Consider the following 25,267-nt stretch of genomic DNA (forward strand, 5'->3'; position numbering starts at 1 on the left):
TCACTATACACACACGACTGTGTGGCCAAGTTCAGCTCCAACTCCATAGTGAAGTTTGCGGACGACACAGTGGTGGTGGGGCTGATCTCGGACAACGACGATAAGGCCTACCGGGAGGAGGTTGAGGTACTGGAACGCTGGTGCCAGGACAACAGCCTGCTCCTGAACATTGGTAAAACCAAGGAGCTGATCGTGGATTATAGGAGAGGACAGCAGGAGACACACACACCACTGAGGATAAACGTGGCTACCGTGGACAGGGTGAGCAGCTTTAAGTACCTGGGGGTCCACATCTCAGAGAATCTGACATGGTCAACACACATAGACTCAGTCGTAAAAAAGGCGAAGCAGCACCTCTACCACCTGAGACAGTTAAGGAAGTTCAGAGTATCTGGGAAGATACTCCAGTCCTTCTACTCCGGAGCTGTAGAGAGCATCTTGACTGGAAACATCACTGCCTGGTATGGAAACAGCACGGCACAGGACAAGAAGGCCCTACAGAGAGTGGTGCGCTCAGCCGAGCGTACCACGGGTATTGCACTACCTACCCTGCAGGTTCTATACAACAAGAGGTGCAAATCCAGAGCCTGCAGAATAATGAAAGACCCCCACCACCCCAATAACAGCCTGTTCAAGCTGCTGAGGTCAGGCAGACGCCTGCGAACACCAGCTACTAGGACAGAGAGACTTCGGCTCAGCTTCTTCCCCCAGGCCATCAGAGCCTTGAACAATGAACTCTCCACACACAAGCACACGTGAGCACACACACGACACACACACTGTACACGCTCACACACTAGCAGCCACTTTAACATGAGCAAGAAACACACTCATGCTGCACACGCCCACACTTATGGCCACTAAGGAAAGGTCACTTTAAAAATAGTATAGTATAACCTGAGATTGTATAAAATAGCAATGTACAGAAAGACCCAGTGCCTCATCCGTAGCTAACAGTGTATTGCACTACCACAGGACCTAGCATGTCCTTCATGCTCTGTAAATAACTTATGTACATATACCGATATGCCCTACTATGTTACTTGTTTATTGCACAATGTTGTTTTATTGGATTCTATTATATGTTGTTACTACTGTATTGCACATCGGTGCGGGCAAGACCCCCCGCATTTCATTGTATACTTGTATGCCGTGACAAATAAAACTCTTGACTTGACTTGACTTGACTCACTCACTCACTCACTCACTCACTCACTCACTCACTCATTCACTCACTCATTCACTCACTCACTCACTCACTCACTCACTCACTCACCCACTCACTCACTCACTCACTCACTCACTCACTCACTCACTCACTCACCCACCCACCCACTCACCCACTCACTCACTCACTCACTCACTCACTCACTCACTCACTCACTCACTCACTCACTCACTCACTCACTCACTCACTCACCCACTCACTCACTCACTCACTCACTCACTCACTCACTCACTCACTCACTCACTCACTCACTCACTCACTCACTCACTCACTCACTCACTCACTCACTCACTCACTCACTCACTCACCCACCCACCCACCCACTCACTCACTCACTCACTCACTCACTCACTCACCCACCCACCCACCCACCCACCCACCCACCCACCCACCCACCCACCCACCCACCCACCCACCCACCCACCCACCCACCCACCCACCCACCCACCCACCCACACACTCACTCACTCACTCACTCACTCACTCACCCACCCACCCACCCACCCACCCACCCACCCACCCACTCACTCACTCACTCACTCACTCACTCACTCACTCACTCACTCACCCACCCACCCACCCACCCACCCACCCACCCACCCACCCACCCACCCACCCACCCACTCACTCACTCACTCACTCACTCACTCACTCACTCACTCACTCACCCACCCACCCACCCACCCACTCACTCACTCACTCACTCACTCACTCACTCACTCACTCACTCACTCACTCACTCACCCACTCACCCACCCACCCTCCCACCCACCCACCCACCCACCCACCCACCCACCCACCCACCCACTCACTCACTCACCCACCCACTCACTCACTCACTCACCCACCCACCCACTCACCCACCCACTCACTCACTCACCCACCCACCCACCCACTCACTCACTCACTCACCCACCCACCCACCCACCCACTCACTCACTCACCCACTCACCCACCCACCCACCCACCCACCCACCCACCCACCCACCCACCCACCCACCCACCCACTCACTCACTCACTCACTCACTCACTCACTCACTCACTCACTCACTCACCCACCCACCCACCCACCCACTCACTCACTCACTCACTCACTCACTCACTCACTCACTCACTCACTCACTCACTCACTCACTCACTCACTCACTCACCCACCCACCCACCCACCCACCCACCCACCCACCCACCCACCCACCCACCCACCCACCCACCCACCCACCCACCCACCCACTCACTCACTCACTCACTCACTCACTCACTCACTCACTCACTCACCCACCCACCCACCCACCCACCCACTCACTCACTCACTCACTCACTCACTCACCCACTCACCCACCCACCCACCCACCCACCCACCCACCCACCCACCCACCCACCCACCCACCCACTCACTCACTCACTCACTCACTCACTCACCCACCCACCCACCCACCCACTCACCCACTCACTCACTCACTCACTCACCCACCCACTCACTCACTCACCCACCCACTCACTCACCCACTCACTCACTCACCCACCCACCCACCCACTCACTCACTCACCCACTCACCCACCCACCCACTCACTCACTCACCCACTCACCCACCCACCCACCCACCCACCCACCCACCCACCCACCCACCCACCCACCCACTCACTCACCCACCCACTCACTCACCCACCCACTCACTCACTCACCCACCCACCCACCCACCCACCCACCCACTCACTCACTCACTCACTCACTCACTCACTCACCCACCCACCCACCCACCCACCCACCCACCCACCCACCCACCCACTCACTCACTCACTCACTCACTCACTCACTCACTCACTCACTCACTCACCCACCCACCCACCCACCCACCCACCCACCCACCCACCCACTCACTCACTCACTCACTCACTCACTCACTCACTCACTCACCCACCCACCCACCCACCCACCCACCCACCCACCCACCCACCCACCCACCCACTCACTCACTCACTCACTCACTCACTCACTCACCCACTCACCCACTCACTCACTCACTCACTCACTCACCCACTCACTCACTCACTCACTCACTCACTCACTCACTCACTCACCCACTCACCCAGCTGTCTCCTCGCCCCCCCCCCCCCCCCCCCCCCCCAGACCCCCGGCCCGCTGAGCCCTCGCACCCGGAGCCCCAGAGAGAAGCCCCGCCCCCGTGCCAAGGCCTGCCTGCCCGCCTCACCGGACGCCACTTCCTGGGGAGGAGAGAGAAGAGCACCGCCGACTGTATCGTCTGCTCGCACCGCAAGAGGAAGAGAGCGGAGGAGGAGGAGAAGGGAGATAGGAAGAGGGCGAAGATGGAGGAGGAGAGGAAGATGGAGGAGGAGGAGGGAGAGAAGAAGACGATGGAGGAGGGGGAGAAGAAGAAGAAGGTGGAGGAGGAGGAGGGAGAGAAGATGATGGAGAAGGAAGTAAAGAAGCATGAAGAAGAGATGAGTTCAAAGGAAGAGGAGGTTCAAAGGAAGGAGGTGAAGGATGAAGAGAGGAGAGAGACTACTACCATCTACTACTGTAAGACCTGTCCATCACAGCCCAGTCTCTGTCCCGCCCCCTGTTTTGAGCTCTACCACACCAAGCTGCTGTACAAGATGGCTGCCGAGCTGGACGCACTGGGTGAGTTTATACAGCTGGACGCACTGGGTGAGTTTATACAGCTGGACGCACTGGGTGAGTTTATACAGCTGGACGCACTGGGTGAGTTTATACAGCTGGACGCACTGGGTGAGTTTATACAGCTGGACGCACTGGGTGAGTTTATACAGCTGGACGCACTGGGTGAGTTTATACAGCTGGACGCACTGGGTGAGTTTATACAGCTGGACGCACTGGGTGAGTTTATACAGCTGGACGCACTGGGTGAGTTTATACAGCTGGACGCACTGGGTGAGTTTATACAGCTGGACGCACTGGGTGAGTTTATACAGCTGGACGCACTGGGTGAGTTTATACAGCTGGACGCACTGGGTGAGTTCATACAGCTGGACGCACTGGGTGAGTTTATACAGCTGGACGCACTGGGTGAGTTTATACAGCTGGACGCACTGGGTGAGTTTATACAGCTGGACGCACTGGGTGAGTTTATACAGCTGGACGCACTGGGTGAGTTTATACAGCTGGACGCACTGGGTGAGTTTATACAGCTGGACGCACTGGGTGAGTTTATACAGCTGGACGCACTAAGCTGGACGCACTGGGTGAGTTCATACAGCTGGACGCACTGGGTGAGTTTATACAGCTGGACGCACTGGGTGAGTTTATACAGCTGGACGCACTGGGTGAGTTTATACAGCTGGACGCACTGGGTGAGTTTATACAGCAGCAGCAGTAGTAGTGGTAGAAGTAGCAGCCTTAGTAGTAGTAGTGATAGTATCAGTAGTAATAGTAGTAATAAGTCAAGTTTTATATGTACATTTTCATAATATGGCTGATTAACCCTTTCAATGCCACACGACAGCCGGTTAACCCTTTCACTGTGACAATACAGAAGGTTAACCCTTTACTATCACACAACCGACGGCGATGCTCCATCATTAGCATCATTAGCTCCGCGGATGCTAACCATGTGTTATCAATATCATGACTGACTTAGAATAGAATACATAGAATAGAAATACTTTAATCATCCCGAGGGAAATTAGGCACTACAAATTTAAATCGCTCACAGTAAACATTTAGGGTTAGGGTTAGAACTTAAACATTAAGACAAAACAAAGTCACGAATAAGAATAATAAAACAATTGCCTAAGAATAAAGAATAAAATAAGCCTAAGAAGAAAATAAGCTTCCGTGCATTAGTTTCAACACTGGCGTGTTCAACTTCTGTATGACCCATAATTCATTATAGTTCATTGTAAAATAGCGACAGTAGTGTAATTATAACGTGCTCACACGCGAACAAGAGGTTGGCCTGCTTGTTTGGCACGGGGGGCAGACGCAGAACACCCACCTCCAAACGCCATTAAATTAGTGCTGTCAGGCGATTAAAAAAATTCAAGCCTAGTAACAGACACAGTATTTCTGACACTGGGAATACATTCCCTGAGATCCATAGATGTCCCTAGAATCAGATACCAAGAACATGCAAATATTAAAAAAAACGTCTGTAAATGTGTATTCTACGTTCTTATGGAATGAATGAGAAAAAAATATATATATATTATAAAATAAATAATAAAAAAATGTTAATTAATTTTGAGTAAATGTTCATAACGCGATAATTTGCTGTGTAATTAATTCATCTAATTAACGCGATAAACTGACAGCCCTAGATTAAATATTGTTTCAAATAAAAAGCTAAATACTATTATTTTGTGTGTCATGTTTCCAAATAAGATTGGTCACAACGAAATGCTTCCTACTTCAATTTGTTGGTTAGAATAGATTACCTCCGTTGAAACTTCACTGAGACTAAGAGACAGTCTTTTTTTTGTGAGCTCCCGCACAGACGTGATAATAATAATAATAACAATAATAATTATAGCTTCATTTTATATAGCGCCTTCAAGAGACCCACGGTCGCTTTACATAGATAGGGGGGGGGGATAACAAAGTAACAAACATAGTGGACAGACACAACATATAAATATGATGATGGGTTTCATTCAAGTCCTCTCCACCCTCGGGTCTTTGCCACCGGCACGGTCCATCGTGATATTGGAGATGGATCGAGCAATAGACTGTTACTGTAGCTGTCAAAGCTCCATCACAAATGCAGTTATGTGAATAGAAAGGGATTCCACCCAGTGATGCGCATTTGCCTGATACTGTACATATCGTTGCTGCCGGGAGGAAGGCAATGCTGCATGTTTTCAATTCATTAAATAATTAAAATAATAGATACTTTTTGCAAGGGTTTACTGACTGTCATACAAATAATCAACCAACTACATACTGTAACTTTTCAGTGCACGTTCTTATTTACATTGTGAAACAGCCTTGTGAGCTCCCGCACACAGACATGATGGAATTCAAGTTCAAGTTTGTATTGATCACATATAGGCAGGCTACACATGGCGTATAGGCTACATCATGGCAGTGAGATTCATTGTTCTTGTATATGCTCTCGTATTATTGTTTATATAGGCTACCCAATACTGACATCAAAATAGATTGTATGCCTCTACAAGTCATATGCAGCAGGTAGAAAATTGACGGAAAATCCGTCGCGATTTGGAATAAAATTGAGGAGAACTTTAATCCCTGGGTATTAATCGAACGAAACGGAAAAAGGCAGTCATATTCCAGCAGTCTTTATTAGTTAATATTAGGGATGCCCCGATCGATCGGCTAGCGATCGGTATCGGCCGATATTCAGTATAAATATGAGATCGGTGAATTCCGATAATGCTTTATTTTCGCCGATCGAGAAAACCGATCGATGACACGGATAACATGATCCAATTCTCTGCAGAGTTCTCACTCGCTCTTCTCTCACAGCCACACTCTGCTGCTGCACGTCTTGCCCCTCCTCCTCCTCCTCCTCCTCCTCTCCTCCTCCTCCTCCTCCTCCTCCTCCTCCTTCTCCTCCTCCTCCTCCTCCTCCTCCTCCTCCTCCTCCTCCTCCCCCTCCCCCTCCCAGACCCGTGTCATGTCAACCTTCTGCAAGACGAGTCGAGTGCATGAGCACCGCAGAGCTCCTCTTTCAACATAACCAGCATTAAACAAAATGGCCCAGTCATCTATTCACTTTTGTTTAATACATGAGGCGTTGTCTAATGTTATCTAGCTACTGATAGCTCCTGATATCAACGTGACAGTTTGGCATTCATTTGTGCTGGCTAGCGTTGGCTAACTAGCTATCGCTCGTGAGCTAACGTTAGCCACCAAGCTAACGTTACTGTTTAAACAAAACTACACAGTCAACTATTCACTTTAGTTTAATACATGAGGCGTTGTCTAACTGGCTAGCTACTGATAGCTCCTGATATCAACAAATGCGCATTTCAGTTTAAGAATGATAGGGATGCGCCAGCATGAGACCTCCGTTAGCTAGGTAGCTCACGTTAGCTCACGTTAGCTCACTACCCAGTAAACTAAATAGTTCACTTTATTTTAATACATGATGCAGATACAGATAGCTAAAGATAGCTCCTGATATCAATGTCTTATAACATAATTGACATTATTCGTTTTTGCAGCTGAACATTGGCTAATTAGCTTCATGCTTCATAACACGTTTCAGACCCTGTTGAACTATCGCTCTGACGGGACGCTGAGGGCAATGCTGAATGTGATTTGACCAAAGCAGAGTATACACACAGACAGTGGAGCTGTTTGCAGATAATACAACTACAAGTATAATTATATAATATATATATTTTATATATATATTAAAAAAAAGTATATATTCATTTATTTTTTTATAAAACCAAAAACGATCGGTATCGGCCGATATGGCTCATAGACGATCGGTGATCTGTATCGGTGGCAAAAAACGTGATCGGCGCATCCCTAGTTAATATGGTCTTTAAGTTAATAAATATCATATCCGACATCACCGTACGTGTACATGTCTGTCAGCCTGTCACGTATTTCTCCCATAACACGCTTTGCTCGGCTTAATCCATTTTTCCACATTTCATGGGGGTGTTCCATTACCGTATATGGTTAATTATGGGCGGTGCTATATTTGATTTTATTTGATTTGAAATCTTTATTTTGAACATGCAATGAATACAAACAAACAATAACAAAAGCAAAACACAACTTAATCTACATGTTCGAAAAGGAGTAGGAAGAAGTATACACTTATTTAATCCTCCCACTTTTCCATTACTCAAATGAGTGTACTATTTTAAAACATAAAAAAGAAAAAAAAGAAATATATATATATATATATGCAAAACAAAAAAACAAAAACTATATATGTAAAACATGAAAGAAAGAAAATAAAAATTTAAACACCTGTGAATATCAAGTCCCTTCCTCATCCCTGTACCTCGTGAACATAATTTCCTTATACATCAGTTTGAATTGTCTCATGTTTGGACATTGTTTTAGCACCACATTCAGACTGTTCCACAGTTTCACTCCACATATTGAGATGCAGTGTTTTCTCATGGTAGTGCGTACGTTTAGCACCTTTAAATTGAGTTCTCCCCTCAGATTATAACCCCCCTCCCTATCAAAGAACAATTCTTGAATGTTTCTTGGAAGTGCATGACTTTTTGCTTTATACATTAATTGTGCCGTTTTAAATTCCACAAGATCATTTAACTTCAATGTCTTTGACTCCAAAAACAATATGTTTGTGTGATCACGATAACCTGCAATGTGAACTATCCTTATGGCCCTTTTTTGGAGTATAAAAAGTGGTTGTAGTGTAGACTTATAATTGTTTCCCCAGACTTCAGCACAGTAATTTAAATATGGTAAAACTAGTGAACAGTAGAGAATGTAGAGTGATTTTCTATCCAGAATGTGCTTTACTTATATGCAAATACTTAAAATTGTGCACGAGCATGGAGCGTAGAACTTAATGGTATTTATAAACACGGAGTGTGCGTACGACCCGTGTACGCACGTGTGATAAATCCCGATTTTTCTGTTCGTACACACATTCGAAATTCTGTGCTTAATTAAAATCGAATAAAAGAAAAAACGAGTTAAAAACGTATATATTCGTGATTGGCCGGGAATGTGTTAAAGAAAGTTGATTTAATAAATTTTTTTTAATACTCATTTAATCATTAACACTTTCACTGCCACACACGAGATATCTCGGGTTTATTAATAGGTGGTTGAAAGCCACTCACGAGATTTCCCGGATTTTTTTTATTTTTAGCGATCTGAAATCATATTGCATCACCCGAGCCTACCCGAGTATACCCGAGCGGCGCCGGCGATCATATGTGGAAAAAAGCGCCCCCTGTCGTCTCCCAGATGACATAAGGGATTTTGTAATGGACTCAATGAAAATGGATGGGGAAAGAAATCCGGTACTCCACATTTTCCAGTCCACTGATGCAGCCGGAGTACCAGGGTTCATTCAGGGGGCTCTGAGCCCCGCGGAATCATGTACTGCACTGTACACACGGTGGATCTATACACTTATCGATTTTTTTGAATGGTGATCAGGAATTGGAATATACCAGTTGGATACCATCTGATGTCAGGTAAGGACTCTATGTTATCAGTGTTAGGATAATCAGACTCATTTTGATGAAGATATAGGCTGTTTTGTGAAATGGGCTCTTTCGGTTTCAATGTAAAAGTCGAAGAGGAAATGAAAACGGCGATTATCCGTGCGCGGCCCGAATGTGCTTGCGTGCACGTATAATATTGATCATCTAGCGTTTATTTGAAAACGATTCATAAATAGGCCAACAAATAACAACGTTATGGAATATTACAGTAAAAGACGATTTTCACAGAATGGTCCAGAATGAACTGTTTTTTATCTCAAAACGAGTGTTTTTCTAAATGCTCTGAAACGGAAACGACGCGATAAAAAACCAATCTGTCTTCACAGCACTGACTGGAAAATAGTCTTTGATAATGCGACGGGCAGATTAGACACATAGCCATAATTTAAAACATAGATTAGGCGATATTAACGTTAACATTGGAGCGGACCGTGGCATTCAGCGGGTAAAAAGGAAAACCCGGAGTGGCACTCAAAGTGTTAATATTATATAATTCATATTTATAAAAAATATTCTAAATAAAAAGCTTTGTTCGAATACTTCAATAGAAGCTTTGATTGTTAAAAAAGGACAGTGTTCAGTCCAGCCCTACTGGTGGGTGGGAGGGGTGGTCCCTGGGGGCCTGGGGGCTGGGGGTCCAGCCCTACTGGTGGGTGGGAGGGGTGGTCCCTGGGGGCTGGGGGTCCAGAGGGTCCAGTGTTGCTGAGCGTGTGTTTCTCTCCGCAGCCTGCTGATCTCCTGAACACATCCTGGGACTCCGGAGCTACAACTCAACGCCACGCAGCACATCTTCATTCAACTCAAGCTTCCTTCCACTCCACGTTAATAACTATCGCTCTCCTCGTCTCTCGTGTGAAGATCCACGTTAACTATCGCTCTTCTCGTCTCTCGTGTGAAGATCCACGTTAACTATCGCTCTCCTCGTCTGTGTGAAGATCGATGTGTCGGAGCGACGTGTGTCTGAAGCGTTGGACACGCAGCTGAAACTGACTCGGTACTAATGTTCAACATTATTTCATCATTAAATGTTTCCGAGTGCCGTGTTTGTTTGAATAGTTTTTGATCAGCGATGCTAATTGTACTTTTATTTGTATGTTCTTATAAAAAGATGTCCATTGAACATAATATTCCAGTGTTTGTTAACTCATTGACTGCCACGCTGTTTTCCCAAGGTTACTCCCTGGCGCCAGCGTTTCAGACCATTTTAACGATGTTTGTAGACCCATCGTATATTCTATGTTATAGCTATGGAGACATACTATGGCTCATTTGAAAGGCTTATCTTTCTACTCCAACAGGGGAAAAAACTTTTATTTCTACATACATCCGTTCCACGCAATCCCAGGCTAAAGAGTGGCCAGTTTCCCAAAAATCTCTTTTTTTTCTAGTAAGAGAGATATCGCGTCTTTTGTGAAGCATGCGCAGTTCGTGCTTGTTGCTCGTCTGACACTTCCAGGTCAAAGGGTTCATGTTGATACATATTATTGTTCTATTCACAAAACCACGGTGGGTAATCTCACCTGCTTCTCGACTTGGCATCCATTCCGGCTCATCTGGGTCTGACTCGGTAATCTCGCTGTCTGTGTCGCTATCGCTGAGCATTTCAGATTTCAGTGAAATATTCGGGCCCTGGACGTGCTGCGGTGAGGCGCTCTGAACAGATAACGTTACATCCCCGGCCGGTTTGGCTTTAGTGTTTTTCTGATTTACCAGAAATGCGGACTCCAACGTAGTCTGGTGAAAACTCACCTCCTGGATAGTCGTCGCCTTGTTTTTCCTCTTCATAATAATCTCCAATTGTTCGCTACACACCGATCACTATTGCCGCCGCCTCTCTCACAAACAGTTTGCTCAGCTGAGTTCATGGGGGACCAACTGGCCCAGACTTACTCAACAGGTAGGCGACACCGCCACCTATCGGGATTCGATCGTTATCACTGTTACCAGATCCATACACAAGGGGCGAGAGAGTGTCTAGTAAAAACGAATATACTCGTTTTTGGCAGTCAATGAGTTCAACGTTTTGGGATTCTGCCTTGTTCCTGTTCTGTCCCCACAATATGAATACTAACCTGGGACTCTGCGCGGGACGGCTCCCTGACGGAAGGTTAAGCACTATCTACAGAACGTTAACGCTGTATTAACGTATTTTAACAGCGGAATAACCATGTTAGCACTGGACAGAAGGTTAATAACTCTATTTTAACAGCAGAATAACCATGTTAGCACTGGACAGAAGGTTAATAACTCTATTTTAACAGCAGAATAACCATGTTAGCACTGGACAGCACGTTAATAACTCTATTTTAACAGCAGAATAACCACGTTAGAACTGGACAGAAGGTTAATAACTCTATTTTAACAGCAGAATAACCATGTTAGCACTGGACAGCACGTTAATAACTCTATTTTAACAGCAGAATAACCACGTTAGAACTGGACAGAAGGTTAATAACTCTATTTTAACAGCAGGGCTTGTGTCCACAGAGCATGGCGTTGAGAAGTGATTGCCTTTATGAAAACGTAAAAAGCGCTCCGAGTGGCCACACACAAAAGTAGGAGCATTGTAGTTGGGTCAAGAACCAACATTCTGTGACCATTCTCTGGCTAAGATGTTTTGATGATTGATTTGACTTCTATGGACCTTTTATAAAATATTTAGCCCCCGTGTCCCTCCGAAAAATCCCGGCATTTTTTGTCAGATGGCCAAATCCAAAATACCTGCTGACGCCATCTTGAAAAATTAACTTTTGATCCAGAGCACCTAGAATCATGTATGAATACACTTTTTTGTGTAAGTCAACCATGACGATTCCAATTCTGACATCAGTTTGACTCTATGACATCAATTTGTCCCAGAAATCCAAGATGGCCACCATATAGTAGAGCGAAAATGTAACTTTTAATGTCAAAACCAATTTTACCATGGTACTGCTGTACTTTAAACAAACTACCTTCATAAGGATCTCAGCAAAATAATTGATGAATGTACAGTATGATAAGATAACTAATTATACTTCAAAATACGCTCTCTTAAATAGCTGTAACTTGAACAGATTAACTACTTTTTTTTTCTTCTTCTTTTTACTTAATTATTTTTTAACTTTATAGCATTTTCAGCTTTTTCTGGCCACGCAGGACAGATAGAGGGAGAGAGGGAGAACGGGGGGAGAGGTAGTGAAGACATGCAGCAAATGGTCGCCGGGACTGGGAAACGAACCCGGGACGACCGCTTCGCGACTCAGCACGCTATGTGGTGTGCTACTGGAGCGCCCCAACAATGAAACCACTTTAAACATGTCATGATCAGTCCGAATCAGAGCATTCTGCCTCACTAGATTCTGAATCATCAGATTCCAATGAATCACCCCTCCTCCTCCATACATCATCATCTCCCTTCTCATCATCATCCTCCTCACTCTCTTCCTCACTTTCTTCAGCTGGCCCTGGTGCAGGTAGATGTGATGGGAGAGCAGGTCGTGTGTGGCGGACAGGGCGACAGCGACCACCCACCAGCTCCCAGCCATGTCCGAGTGGCGAAGGGTGTCGCTTCAGGGAGGGGTGGCGCACTAGATATGCCAAGTAGTTGGCACGGAGGCAGTGTTGGCGTAGGCTATCTGCATCTGGAGGGAGATGGATGAATGATTTGTTCTTCATTCTCTTCCACTTTGTTGCACGGGCCTCAGCCATGGTGCTACTCTTCTTGTCGCCATAAATAACATGTTGTGTGAACTCGAACAGCTCCTCTAGCACCTCCTCCTCAAGGTCAAGGCTATCTCCACACCGCGAGAGCAGCCGTCGTGCCATAGGGCTCTTTGCCACCTTGTCATACACCGACGACTTACCCTTGTCATAGAAGCCTGAATTGGCATCACAGCCTGTAATGCAGTGTAGCTGCACAATACAATACAATACAAAAAGACTGTGTTCTGCTTTCTCTTGATGCAGAGCATACCGGGCAGCTGTTGAGAGATGACCGCTGCCATGACATAGGCATCGGTGTCGGCTGCATCAATGACCACAGGGCCACTGTAGCCTGACTCACGTAGAACTGTGTAAGCAGAGAAGAGGATGGTGTCAGCCTCAGACTGGTCAAAGCTGTAGTTCTGCATTGGTTGCTGGGTTGACAAGTTGGTGCAGTGGGAGCCAACAGAGTAGACGATCTCTGTATCTACACCCTGTGCAACAAGGTCAGTCAGATAGCTGCATATTACTTTTTGTAGCCGCCCCCTCTTTCTGACGCTACACAGCAGTGTTTTGAACTCTCTGGCAGAGGGGAAGGGGTCGCCCAGCTTCATGTAGGTGTTGGGGACATGTACCTTACCTTGTACCCGCAGATCTCGCTCATCATCTTTAGTTGAGTATGCTGCGTCGTACGGGTCATTTACACAGAAAATACGGTCAGCATCACCATGGCGGCCAAGGATGATACCTTGTGGACATAGTCCAACCACTTGTATGGGGTGCCATCTTGTGTCTGCTGATGGGGTTGCCATCCTCCAGATCATGCCCATGTCGACAAGAGCGGTGTAGGGTTCTTGCAGATCTACAGATTGGAGAGAGAGCTTCTGAATGAGCTTGCTCTTCTGTGTCTTCCTATATGTGCCATTGGAGTTGAATAAGGCCACACATTCCTCGACAACACGATGTTCCAGCAACTCTGAGAGATTCACAAGTTGACTGACCTCAACCAGGTCGATCACTGCCTTGAGAGCACTCCGCTCCATCTCAGCAGCTCTTGCTTTGAGTTCCTCCCCGGGCTTCTCCATGCAGGGCTGCTTGGCAAATGTCAAGCGTTTGCTCAGAGGGACAGGTGCATGGAGGGAGGTTTTCTTACTGAACACTCGGTCTTGCAAGAAGCTGGTCAACTTCTCCTCTCCCACAGCATAGGCTGAGTTGAAGTCCGCGATGAGTTCATCAGAGGCAGGCATGGCTGACTGTAGGGTGCGGAGGGTGGGTGAGGCTGGATCAAAAGGAATCAAACTCATGCATGCATGCGACCAGGTCCTGCACTCGCTGCTCATCTTCTCTCATCCTTTTCGGACCATATTCTATGTGCTTCCTCTTGGCTTTTTTGTGTGTGGCCAGGGCATTGTGAGCCACCCGGATCTTGGCCAAATTTTTCACATTTCTGGAGTGCACCAGCAGCTGCTTCTCATTCTGGAGGATGGAGAGCCAGCCAGACTTCATTTTGCTGCCCTTGTTCATTGTACACTCGATCCACATGTCCCAGGCCATGTTGGAGTAGGGGTTGCCTGTGATGGACTGAGTGAAGTCAGTACGAAGGAAGGCGACCTGATCAGCAGGGAGAGCTGTCAGCATTGCCCAGAAGTCAGGCAGCCACCTTCCATACCTATTGTTGTCGTACACTACCATCCATGGCAGCATGGCACACAGAGAGCTGACATACTCATCCAAGTTGCAGATATGTACTGCATGCACATTCTGCATGAGTGCATCCGTCATAGACAGGAAGTCCCTCCAGTAGTCCGCCATGTCACTGGCCTCCACCTGGGTGAATAAATTGGTGATGAGGCTCTCGAGGTCAGTATCATCCTCCAGTGCCGCATGCGCAGCTGCACGGGGTTCTTGGGAGAGACTCATATTTCTCAGAATCTCAAGGTTCTCCCTTGTCTCATCAGCCAGGTTGGGCATGAGCCTCCCCTTTACCAGCTGACTCATGAGTGCCTCATAGATGAGCCTCAAGCAACGCAGCCCCCTCTTGTAATGCTTGCCTTTCAGTGCACGGTCGACGGAGCCCTCTGCAATAACTCCTCCTGCCACAAGTACATCTCCTAGCTCACTCCCCTTGTAGCGCTTGTAGATAGCGCTCATCATCACACACTGTGTATGGAAGGGACCAAGAAAGGGTACAATGTCATGGTACTTGTTTGGGTTCTCGGCGTTGAGCAGAGTGATGAGGACGTACACAGGATGATCTCCCACTAAGAAGGCGAAGGGCATGTGCTTAGTTGCGATGATGGTAGACAGCTTCTCCATGATGTCATTCACAACTGACTTGTTGGGTGGTTTATTGTAAGATGTATGAAAATAAGCCTTGCTCTTCCTCTGCTCCATATTCAAGCCAGCGTGAAACCCATTGTATGAAGGGATAGTGCACGCATGCACGCACGTACGCACACACACACACACACACACACTCGCAGTCTATTGAAGAAGAAGGCCTGGATGAGCGAGGTCAACAGGAGTTCTTCATGTCAAGGAATGGCGAGATGGCGTGGTCCAAGATACCTTTTGAAACAGAATGCTGAGCACAAGCTCAGAACATCATCAAAATAACTCCTGAAAGAAACAGCTTTCGAACACAACACAAGGGTTAACAAACCCCAAACACAGGGCTACAATGACTATATTAGCTAACTAGTTGTTGTTGCTAGCTAGCTAGCTATTGGGAAAGTTGTTAGTCTGAAGCCCTGCCCAAACACCAAATCTTACTTTCCCATTCAAAAGTTGCATTTTCGCTCTGCTGTCTCTTTCTACATTTTTGCTCTACTGGATGGTGGCCATCTTGGATTTCTGGGTTAAATTGATGTCATAGAGTCAAACTAATGTCAGAATTGGAATCGTCATGGTTGACTTACACAAAAAAGTGTATTCATACATGATTCTAGGTGCTCTGGATCAAAAGTAAATTTTTCAAGATGGCGTCAGCAGATATTTTCGATTTGGCCATCTGACAAAAAATGCCGGGATTTTTCGGAGGGACACGGGGGCTAAATATTTTATAAAAGGTCCATAGAAGTCAAATCAATCATCAAAACATCTTAGCCAGAGAATGGTCACAGAATGTTGGTTCTTGACCCAACTATTGGACTCTCCTCGCTGGGAGCGGTTGAAAAAAGACACACAGGTGCTCAGGAAAAGATGCTACTGTATTATGCACATCTTGTACAATAAACAATCCCACTGTTTCCTTGTATTGAGGACTTTAGTGCCTTGCTGCTGGTGCTGGTTTGTTTAGTGTTTAAATGAAAGGCCTGAATGCTCCCCTTCTGGAGCCTGGCTCACCATGGGCATCTGTTATTCTTGGTCCATCCATTTAGTCTCGAGTGCATGGATAATGTATTCTTGGTATACCACATACATCTTGTCTATGTACATAGATCATGTATTTGTTGTTTTATGTGTGAGGGGGAAATAAGCATTTTCTTAGTTTCATACTTAATCATAATTTAACCAAAAACAGTTCAGCCAGTATTTAATTCTCTCACTTCCCACAGTTTGGCTTTTGGTGGTGGGGTAACCCATTTGTTATCATTTTGGATTACAGAATACACCTTTTAATACCCTGTTCCTCGTACCTGGCTAACTGAGTTAGCCGGATAATATTCAGGATAACTTGACATAAGTCGGACCTTTCGGTTCCCCGAAGCACGTTTCTATGGCAACAGATCAAAAGGTTTGAACGTGCTCCAGCGCAGGGTTTAGTTCAGTTAGCTGGATGAACTGGCCACGCCCCCTCGCAAAGAAGTGCCAGCTCCCTTCCTCACAGATCCCATTATACCGTTCTGAATTATGTTTTTGTGCTGCGTTTTTCTAGAGGGGGCTTTTGAAATGTAAAATAATAGACTTAAAAAGCTGATAATAAATCATATTCAGCCTATGGATTTACTTTGTCCTAAATAATGCACGTCATAGATATACGGCGCTTGCGAGTCGCGACACTATGTGGTTATTTTAATAACGGCGCATTGCAAATGTGAATCCCGCTGGGATATTTTTAATGAATGAAACCTATTGGGCATTTGGCTCTGATTCGTTTCATATTCTCCGCTGTGGATGTATTTGCTTAACGGAGCGCCCGGATTGTGTTTCATTCAAGGATAAATTGAAGCGTCTTTATGCGAGGATTGTGGATGTGAATTACGACGAATCTGAATCTGTGGATTGTTGAATTGTATCACTGTCACTCACACGTTATTGTGATATTGTAACTGGGATTAAAATGTCTGAGGAGATGCGCTGTTTGAAGGATTTGATGATGTGACTTGAGAAAATTTACTGAGCAACTTAATGAGCAATTGCAAGCCTTTGACGTTTTGATGAATGCATTTATCTATTCAAGCACGGTTATCTGATGATGAATAAGAGGGTGATGAACATGACTGGTGTCACTGGTATAAACCAAAGGTTAATCAATTCAATGCATGTGGATGATGTCCGAAACAGATTAAAACCTGATTAATAGTGAAACTGTATAGCCTCCAAGTCTCTCTGACACGTTATTTCGGGGCTCACGCCTTGAAAACTTTGGGAACCATGTATTTATATAGTACATTTACATTTACATAAAAATACATGATTATATTACATGAGTACATGATACCTAAGCGCATACAGTACAGATATCCTCATAAGTATCTATTCATTCGTATCAATTAGATACTCTTTGGGCTTGTTTTTATCTACTTATTCTGAAAGAGTTGAACTAATTATTTTCGCTAGCAAGATCTCATTCGATTATTCATTCCATTAAGCCTACTGCCAGCAGGCACATTTAAAGAAATATAATCTGATTGATTGGGGTAATGAGGGACTTAAAATTTGCCTATAGATATGCATTTAACTTGTCGGCGAGGCTATTGAGCCGTACTGTATTGTACCCATTCTGCAATCTGTTAATAAAGTTTTCAATCAATCAATCAATCAATCAATGCCGTTAGAAAATCAGGATTTCTGCGATCGACACCTGCTGAGTATCAAGTCTGGTTCGAATTAACGAGAGTGAAACCGCCTTCGAGGAACAGGGAAAGCCTGGATTCAAACATCGGGTTAATTGAATCTGGCTAATGGGACTTTTGATCGACTTAGTTGAACCAGGTACGGGGAATAGGGCCCTGAGGCTGCATCAGAACCAGGTACGGGGAATAGGGCCCTGAGGCTGCATCAGAACCAGGTACAGGGAATAGGGCCCTGAGGCTGCATCAGAACCAGGTACGGGGAATAGGGCCCCGAGGCTGCATCAGAACCAGGTACGGGGAATAGGGCCCTGAGGCTGCATCAGAACCAGGTACGGGGAATAGGGCCCCGGCTGCATCAGAACCAGGTACGGGGAATAGGGGCCCGGCTGCATCAGAACCAGGTACGGGGAATAGGGCCCTGAGGCTGCATCAGAACCAGGTACGGGGAATAGGGCCCCGGCTGCATCAGAACCAGGTACGGGGAATAGGGCCCTGAGGCTGCATCAGAACCAGGTACGGGGAATAGGGCCCCGGCTGCATCAGAACCAGGTACGGGGAATAGGGCCCTGAGGCTGCATCAGAACCAGGTACGGGGAATAGGGCCCCGGCTGCATCAGAACCAGGTACGGGGAATAGGGCCCTGAGGCTGCATCAGAACCAGGTACGGGGAATAGGGCCCTGAGGCTGCATCAGAACCAGGTACGGGGAATAGGGCCCTGAGGCTGCATCAGAACCAGGTACAGGGAATAGGGCCCAGAGGCTGCATCAGAACCAGGTACAGGGAATAGGGCCCTGAGGCTGCATCAGAACCAGGTACGGGGAATAGGGCCCTGAGGCTGCATCAGAACCAGGTACGGGGAATAGGGCCCTGAGGCTGCATCAGAACCAGGTACAGGGAATAGGGCCCTGAGGCTGCATCAGAACCAGGTACGGGGAATAGGGCCCCGGCTGCATCAGAACCAGGTACGGGGAATAGGGCCCCGGCTGCATCAGAGCCAGGTACAGGGAATAGGGCCCTGAGGCTGCATCAGAACCAGGTACAGGGAATAGGGCCCTGAGGCTGCATCAGAACCAGGTACGGGGAATAGGGCCCTGAGGCTGCATCAGAACCAGGTACGGGGAATAGGGCCCTGAGGCTGCATCAGAACCAGGTACGGGGAATAGGGCCCTGAGGCTGCATCAGAACCAGGTACGGGTAAATGGGGCCCAGGTGTAAGAATCTGTTGTGATTAATTGAAAACGCCTGTTGAGCCATTTGAACTACAGCACTGGACTTGAGACTCTTAACCCTCTAAGACCAAGTGTCATGACTCATGCCCACGCGACATGTTTTGCAAAACATTAAATATCTTTGGAACCGATATGTTCATATGGATGTCTCTTTGCTGGTCGTGTACATTTTAAAGTGTGATATCACATGTTACATTGATTTTCTCCAGCGAATATAACATGTACCTCACTGCTAAAGCAGTCCTCGTGGTAAGCAGAGTGTGATTCCTATTCAATACTTATGGTATATTAGGTATACAGGTATATTAATTATACCCCACCTAACGGAGATTGAATACGCTGCAGTCACCTCATTTAATTGCTTTACATTTTTGATTGAATTTTAAGGAGAATTTACTGCAGTCCTCAATCTTTTATTAGTTTTATTTGTTTACAATGTATAGGTGAATGCCTTTGATTTTATTTGCATTATCAATGTGCAGAAACAGATGGTCCGTCGTCATGGTTGCAGGTTTGGTCCTCATGTACGACGATGACTTTGTTGTACTCGTCTTTGACTCTTTTGTTTGTGAAGGTTAACGACGAGGAATAATTTTCATTGCTTTTTCAAAGACTATCGTTGCCACCGTTCAGAAGAAAGGCTTTTGATATTTTTGTTACATTGAACAAATATGAAAATAAATTGATTTAATTTGAGATCAGTATTATGGTCTGGCTTGGTGTGTCTTCCCCTCCCGTCGTTATGTAGACAATTATTTCCCAGACTCATAAGCAAAAGTCCACCCTGAAATATAATTCACATGTTATATCTATGATGCTGTACAGCTCAGTTTAGACGTGTGAGCAGTGGGGTCAGCTGCCTCTGGGTCTGGAGCAGAGGCCCATCGAGATGGAGGACCCCCCCCCCCCTGAGAAGAGCCACAAAGGAGGGATACATAGATATATGAGAGAGATGTTGTGAGTGTCCTCTATTTTCCTCACTACCAGCCACCAAAAAAATATATATATTCCCTTTCTCCCCGCTTCCATTTTCCACGCTTTAAAAAATGTTGCCTGTTCTTCACATTCACTCACATTTTCACACCGATGGCACCCAGTTTTACGGTGCAATAAAATAGTTCTGCATTACTATTTAACAGTTCAAAGTCGTCTTTACCTTCTCTGTAAAGGTAGTATCGACAGGAAGCGTGAGCCTCCCACACGTTACACCTCGCCACTGAGAGTCCGCGCTGGCAGGTGAAAAGATGTGACAGGCTGCCTCCTCGTGTACCGGAGGGGACATGCGATGCAAGGCTTCTATCCTCTCTACAACCGGCCAGTGGGGGGCATATGCGAGCAACGTTCAAGACGGGAGGGGAGAATTGGCACAGCGGAATTGGGATGGGGAGAAAAATAGAAAATGGAGAAAAAGTGGATAAAAAAAAATAACTTGAGTCTTCCCTTCTGTTTGATCCCATATCATTTTATTTTACCTCTTATTTACAGTTGAACAGCCCCTGCCTATATTTCATTTCATAATTATATTATTCTATTGTGCTTAGTTCATATTTTATTTTACTCCACCTCCTTACTGTATTATCTGTCTGTTAATGTCTGTCCGCTAATGTCACAGTGATAACGACCAAAGCTAATTCCTTGTATGTGAAAAGTATACTTGGCAATAAAGACCTTTCTTGGGGACCAGGTTTCCGTGTTTCCAGGTACCCAGGTGGGGGGGGGGGTGTCTCCCGGGCCTTTCTGTGTGGAGTTTGCATGTTCTCCCCCCTCCGTGCTCGCAAGGGTCCCCCCCCCCCCCCCGATGAGATAGAACCCAATGGAAAAACATGCACAACAGATCGCTAACGCTGTGGCGTCCCTGACGAAGACGGACAGGAGCACTCACCGCCTGACGACATTGTCAATGTGTGCAATGAATAAAGGACTCAAAGTCCAGTTTAATAATAATTATTGGCTGGCTGTGCCAACGGAATATAAATGTTACTTTAATGTTACTGAGATGTGGGGAAGACATGCGACAAGACTGACACAGAGGTTTTATATTCCTGGACAAAATGCTTTTCTTATTGTATCTTATATCAAGTATTAATCAGATTCTTTCTAAACTGAGGTCCTGACTGAATTCTTTCTTCTCTGAGGTTTGCGAGATGAATGAGTGTATAATATATATGTATATAAATCTAAGATATTATTATAATTATTAATGAAAACATGGTGGACGTGTTTCATGTGATGTTCTGAAGTTCATGAATCTCTGAAAAAAAATTTATTTGTGTTTTGCTGGTGAATAGAATAGAAATACTTCATTCATCCTGAGGGAAATTTGGCACTACAGATCACAGTAATAATAATAATAATAATAATAATAATAATAATAATAATAATAATAATAATAATAATACACTTTATTTGTATAGCACCTTTCATACAGAAACTGCAGCTCAAAGTGCTTAAACAAGTGAGTGTTTTAGTGTGGATGTGTGGATGTGTGTGCAGTGAGTGCAGATGGACCCACACATCAGACCAAACGATGTGAGTACAATACAAAGTACAATACCAAGAGGGGGCACTTTTTACTAGAGGTCACTGTTTATGTTTATTAGGATCCCCAACAACTTCATTCAAATGTTTCCTGGAAATTGACTATATTCACTATATTTTGCTCTTATGTCATGATCAGGTTGGGATTCCTTTCCACCAGTTCCCACTCATGAAAGAAAAAATGTAAGTAAGGAATCCCAACCTGAGCATGGTACAACAGCCAAATGGCTGCTGTGTGAATAATAATAATAATAATAATTAATAGAATTTGTATTGCACTTTTTGTTCGCTACAGGGTTAAAACATAGTTGAAAAATAAAATAGTTATTAGTAAAACAAATAAAATACAGAATAAAAACAAGATAAAAATAGAACATAGTTTTAAAAACATAGTATAAACAGAAAATTAAAAACAACAGCACAAGAAAAGAAAAAGAAAAAGCCAACAGTCAAAGGCCTTTTTGAACAGATGGGTTTTCAGGCCTGTTTTAAAAGAGTCCAGGCTCTGTGGCGCCTCAGCTGGATGGGGAGGCTGTTCCACAGGCGTGGTGCAGCCGTGCAGAAGGCTGGGTCCCCCAGGGTGCAGAGCCTGGTACTGGGGACCTGAAGGAGCAGGCTACCTGCAGATCTGAGGGTCCCCCAGGGTGCAGAGCCGGGTACTGGGGACCTGAAGGAGCAGGCTACCTGCAGATCTGAGGGTCCCCCAGGGTGCAGAGCCGGGTACTGGGGACCTGAAGGAGCAGGCTACCTGCAGATCTGAGGGTCCCCCAGGGTGCAGAGCCGGGTACTGGGGACCTGAAGGAGCAGGCTACCTGCAGATCTGAGGGTCCCCCAGGGTGCAGAGCCTGGTACTGGGGACCTGAAGGAGCAGGCTACCTGCAGATCTGAGGGTCCCCCAGGGTGCAGAGCCGGGTACTGGGGACCTGAAGGAGCAGGCTACCTGCAGATCTGAGGGTCCCCCAGGGTGCAGAGCCGGGTACTGGGGACCTGAAGGAGCAGGCTACCTGCAGATCTGAGGGTCCCCCAGGGTGCAGAGCCTGGTACTGGGGACCTGAAGGAGCAGGCTACCTGCAGATCTGAGGGTCCCCCAGGGTGCAGAGCCGGGTACTGGGGACCTGAAGGAGCAGGCTACCTGCAGATCTGAGGGTCCCCCAGGGTGCAGAGCCTGGTACTGGGGACCTGAAGGAGCAGGCTACCTGCAGATCTGAGGGTCCCCCATGGTGCAGAGCCTGGTACTGGGGACCTGAAGGAGCAGGCTACCTGCAGATCTGAGGGTCCCCCAGGGTGCAGAGCCTGGTACTGGGGACCTGAAGGAGCAGGCTACCTGCAGATCTGAGGGTCCCCCAGGGTGCAGAGCCGGGTACTGGGGACCTGAAGGAGCAGGCTACCTGCAGATCTGAGGGTCCCCCAGGGTGCAGAGCCTGGTACTGGGGACCTGGAGGAGCAGGCTACCTGCAGATCTGAGGGTCCCCCAGGGTGCAGAGCTGGGTACTGGGGACCTGAAGGAGCAGGCTACCTGCAGATCTGAGGGTCCCCCAGGGTGCAGAGCCTGGTACTGGGGACCTGAAGGAGCAGGCTACCTGCAGATCTGAGGGTACAGGTGGAGGAGTGTGGAGTGATGAGTTCCTGAAGGTAGAGGGGTGCGTGTCCGTTTATGCAGTTATGGGCGAGCATCAGGATTTTGTAATTGATCCGGGATGAGACGGGGAGCCAGTGTAGTGAGTGGAGGATGGGGGTTATGTGATCGTGTTTACGGACTCTCCTCAGGATCCTGGCAGCGCTGTTCTGGATGTATTGCAGTCTTTGGATGCTCTTGCCAGGAATCCCGATGAAGAGTCCGTTACAGTAGTCCAGTCTTGAGGAGATAAAGGCACGGACAAGCTTCTCTGCGTCTGACAGGGTTAGAGTGGGGCGGAGTTTTGATATATTTTTTAAGTGATCAAATGAGGTCTTGCAGAGGTGTTTCATGTGGATGTTGCAGGTCAGGTGGGGGTCAAATCGAACCCCCAGATTTGTGACTGAGGGGGAGAGGGGGATTACCTGGCTGTCAAAGGTGAGATGTGATATGGATGAAGACTGAACCTGGTGAGGGGTGCCAATGAGAAGTGCCTCAGTTTTTTTGCTGTTTAGTTGGAGGAAGTTGCTGTTCATCCATATCAATATGGTCAATGGGATACCTTAAAGCAAGGGTGCCCCAACCTGTTGAGGGCCAAGGGCCTAAATGTGGCTCCTCTTAAAGCTAATGTCTGGTGGTTCTGTAAAGATGTCAAGTTTCATTTCTAATAATAGATCTTTCTTATAATGTGTTTCATGTTCTCTGCTGTATTTGGTGACAAAGCACTCTTAACAGGAGTCATCTGATGAAGTGGAGTATCATTCAACGTGAGGAAACTTTACATGACATGTCTACAGAACAGTCATTAGCTTTAATCGCACCCTATAGGAGATACAGTAAGTTGGTCCACAGTCCTCTCCCAGCCAACAGAACAAGCCCAACGGGGGAAAAATAAATACTGATCCTAAAGAAATACTCCTTCTCTGAGGTGAGCACCTCAGATACTCTGTTGTAAACTCCGCCCCACTGTATATTTTATCCTGGTTATTTATTATTATTATCACTATTATTATTTTAATTTAATTTATAATTTTTTAGCTTTCTTTTTGCCTGTTTTCGATTTAGTTTAGTTTTTGTCTTTATTGTTTTTTCTCGTCCCTGTTCAAGTTCAGTCCTGTCCGTGTCTCGTCACGTCCCACAAAAGAAAAAAAAAGAATCATGGTGATATGTGATATATTGATAATCAACCTTTGCTTCTCTGCACCACCATATGTTTCACCAATAAAAGATATATATATATAAAGAAAAGAAAAAAAGAACAAGCCCAACGGTTCTTTCAAATGTGGCCAGTATATAGTCATGTTTATTTTAGTCATATTTTACCTTATTTGTATTCTATGCAAATTGTATTGTATTTATATGATTGGATGCTGCTATGGTTGAGGAACCACAACAAAGTGAATTGCACTGTTTCTTTGCTGTAAGGCACTGAACGACGTGACAATAGAGGAATCTGAATGACTGCAGAAGTACATCACAAAGTCTTTCTTGGGACTCTGCAGCGAATACCAAGCTAATCATTTCATTAACTGCAAGAGTGCCGTCGTCTACAGGTTGGAATGTCCGCGCTGCAGATAGTTTGATGTGGGCTGGACAGAGACACGTCTCCAGGAGCGCTTGGCGGAACACAAGTGGGCCTGTTCCGTTGGTGTTGGTCAGGGTCCCACGGTGCCACTCCTGACACCAGAGTGACCCATCTTCCACTCTCCAAGCCACGGGCATCGATCACATCTCCTCCTCAGACGGGAAAGGGGACCGTGACGTGAAGCCTAACCAGAGAA

The 25,267-nt window shown here is 46.3% G+C and overlaps 1 protein-coding gene across 1 annotated transcript in view; it reads left to right on the forward strand.

Annotated features, from left to right (window-relative positions):
• The window catches only part of LOC311245539 (uncharacterized protein), a 33,892-nt gene extending 23,706 nt beyond the window's left edge, over nucleotides 1-10,186 (forward strand). Inside the window, exons 4-5 of the mRNA XM_084335411.1 lie at nucleotides 3,358-3,870; nucleotides 10,128-10,186. Coding sequence (XP_084191537.1) covers nucleotides 3,358-3,870; nucleotides 10,128-10,135 — 521 coding nt within the window. The 3' untranslated portion in view covers nucleotides 10,136-10,186. The remainder of the gene's footprint in view (nucleotides 1-3,357; nucleotides 3,871-10,127) is intronic.
• Nucleotides 10,187-25,267: the final 15,081 nt, after the last annotated feature.

The sequence above is a fragment of the Notolepis coatsorum genome (genome assembly GCF_963971535.1).
Source record: "Notolepis coatsorum genome assembly, chromosome: 18".
Classification (NCBI taxonomy): domain Eukaryota; kingdom Metazoa; phylum Chordata; class Actinopteri; order Aulopiformes; family Paralepididae; genus Notolepis; species Notolepis coatsorum.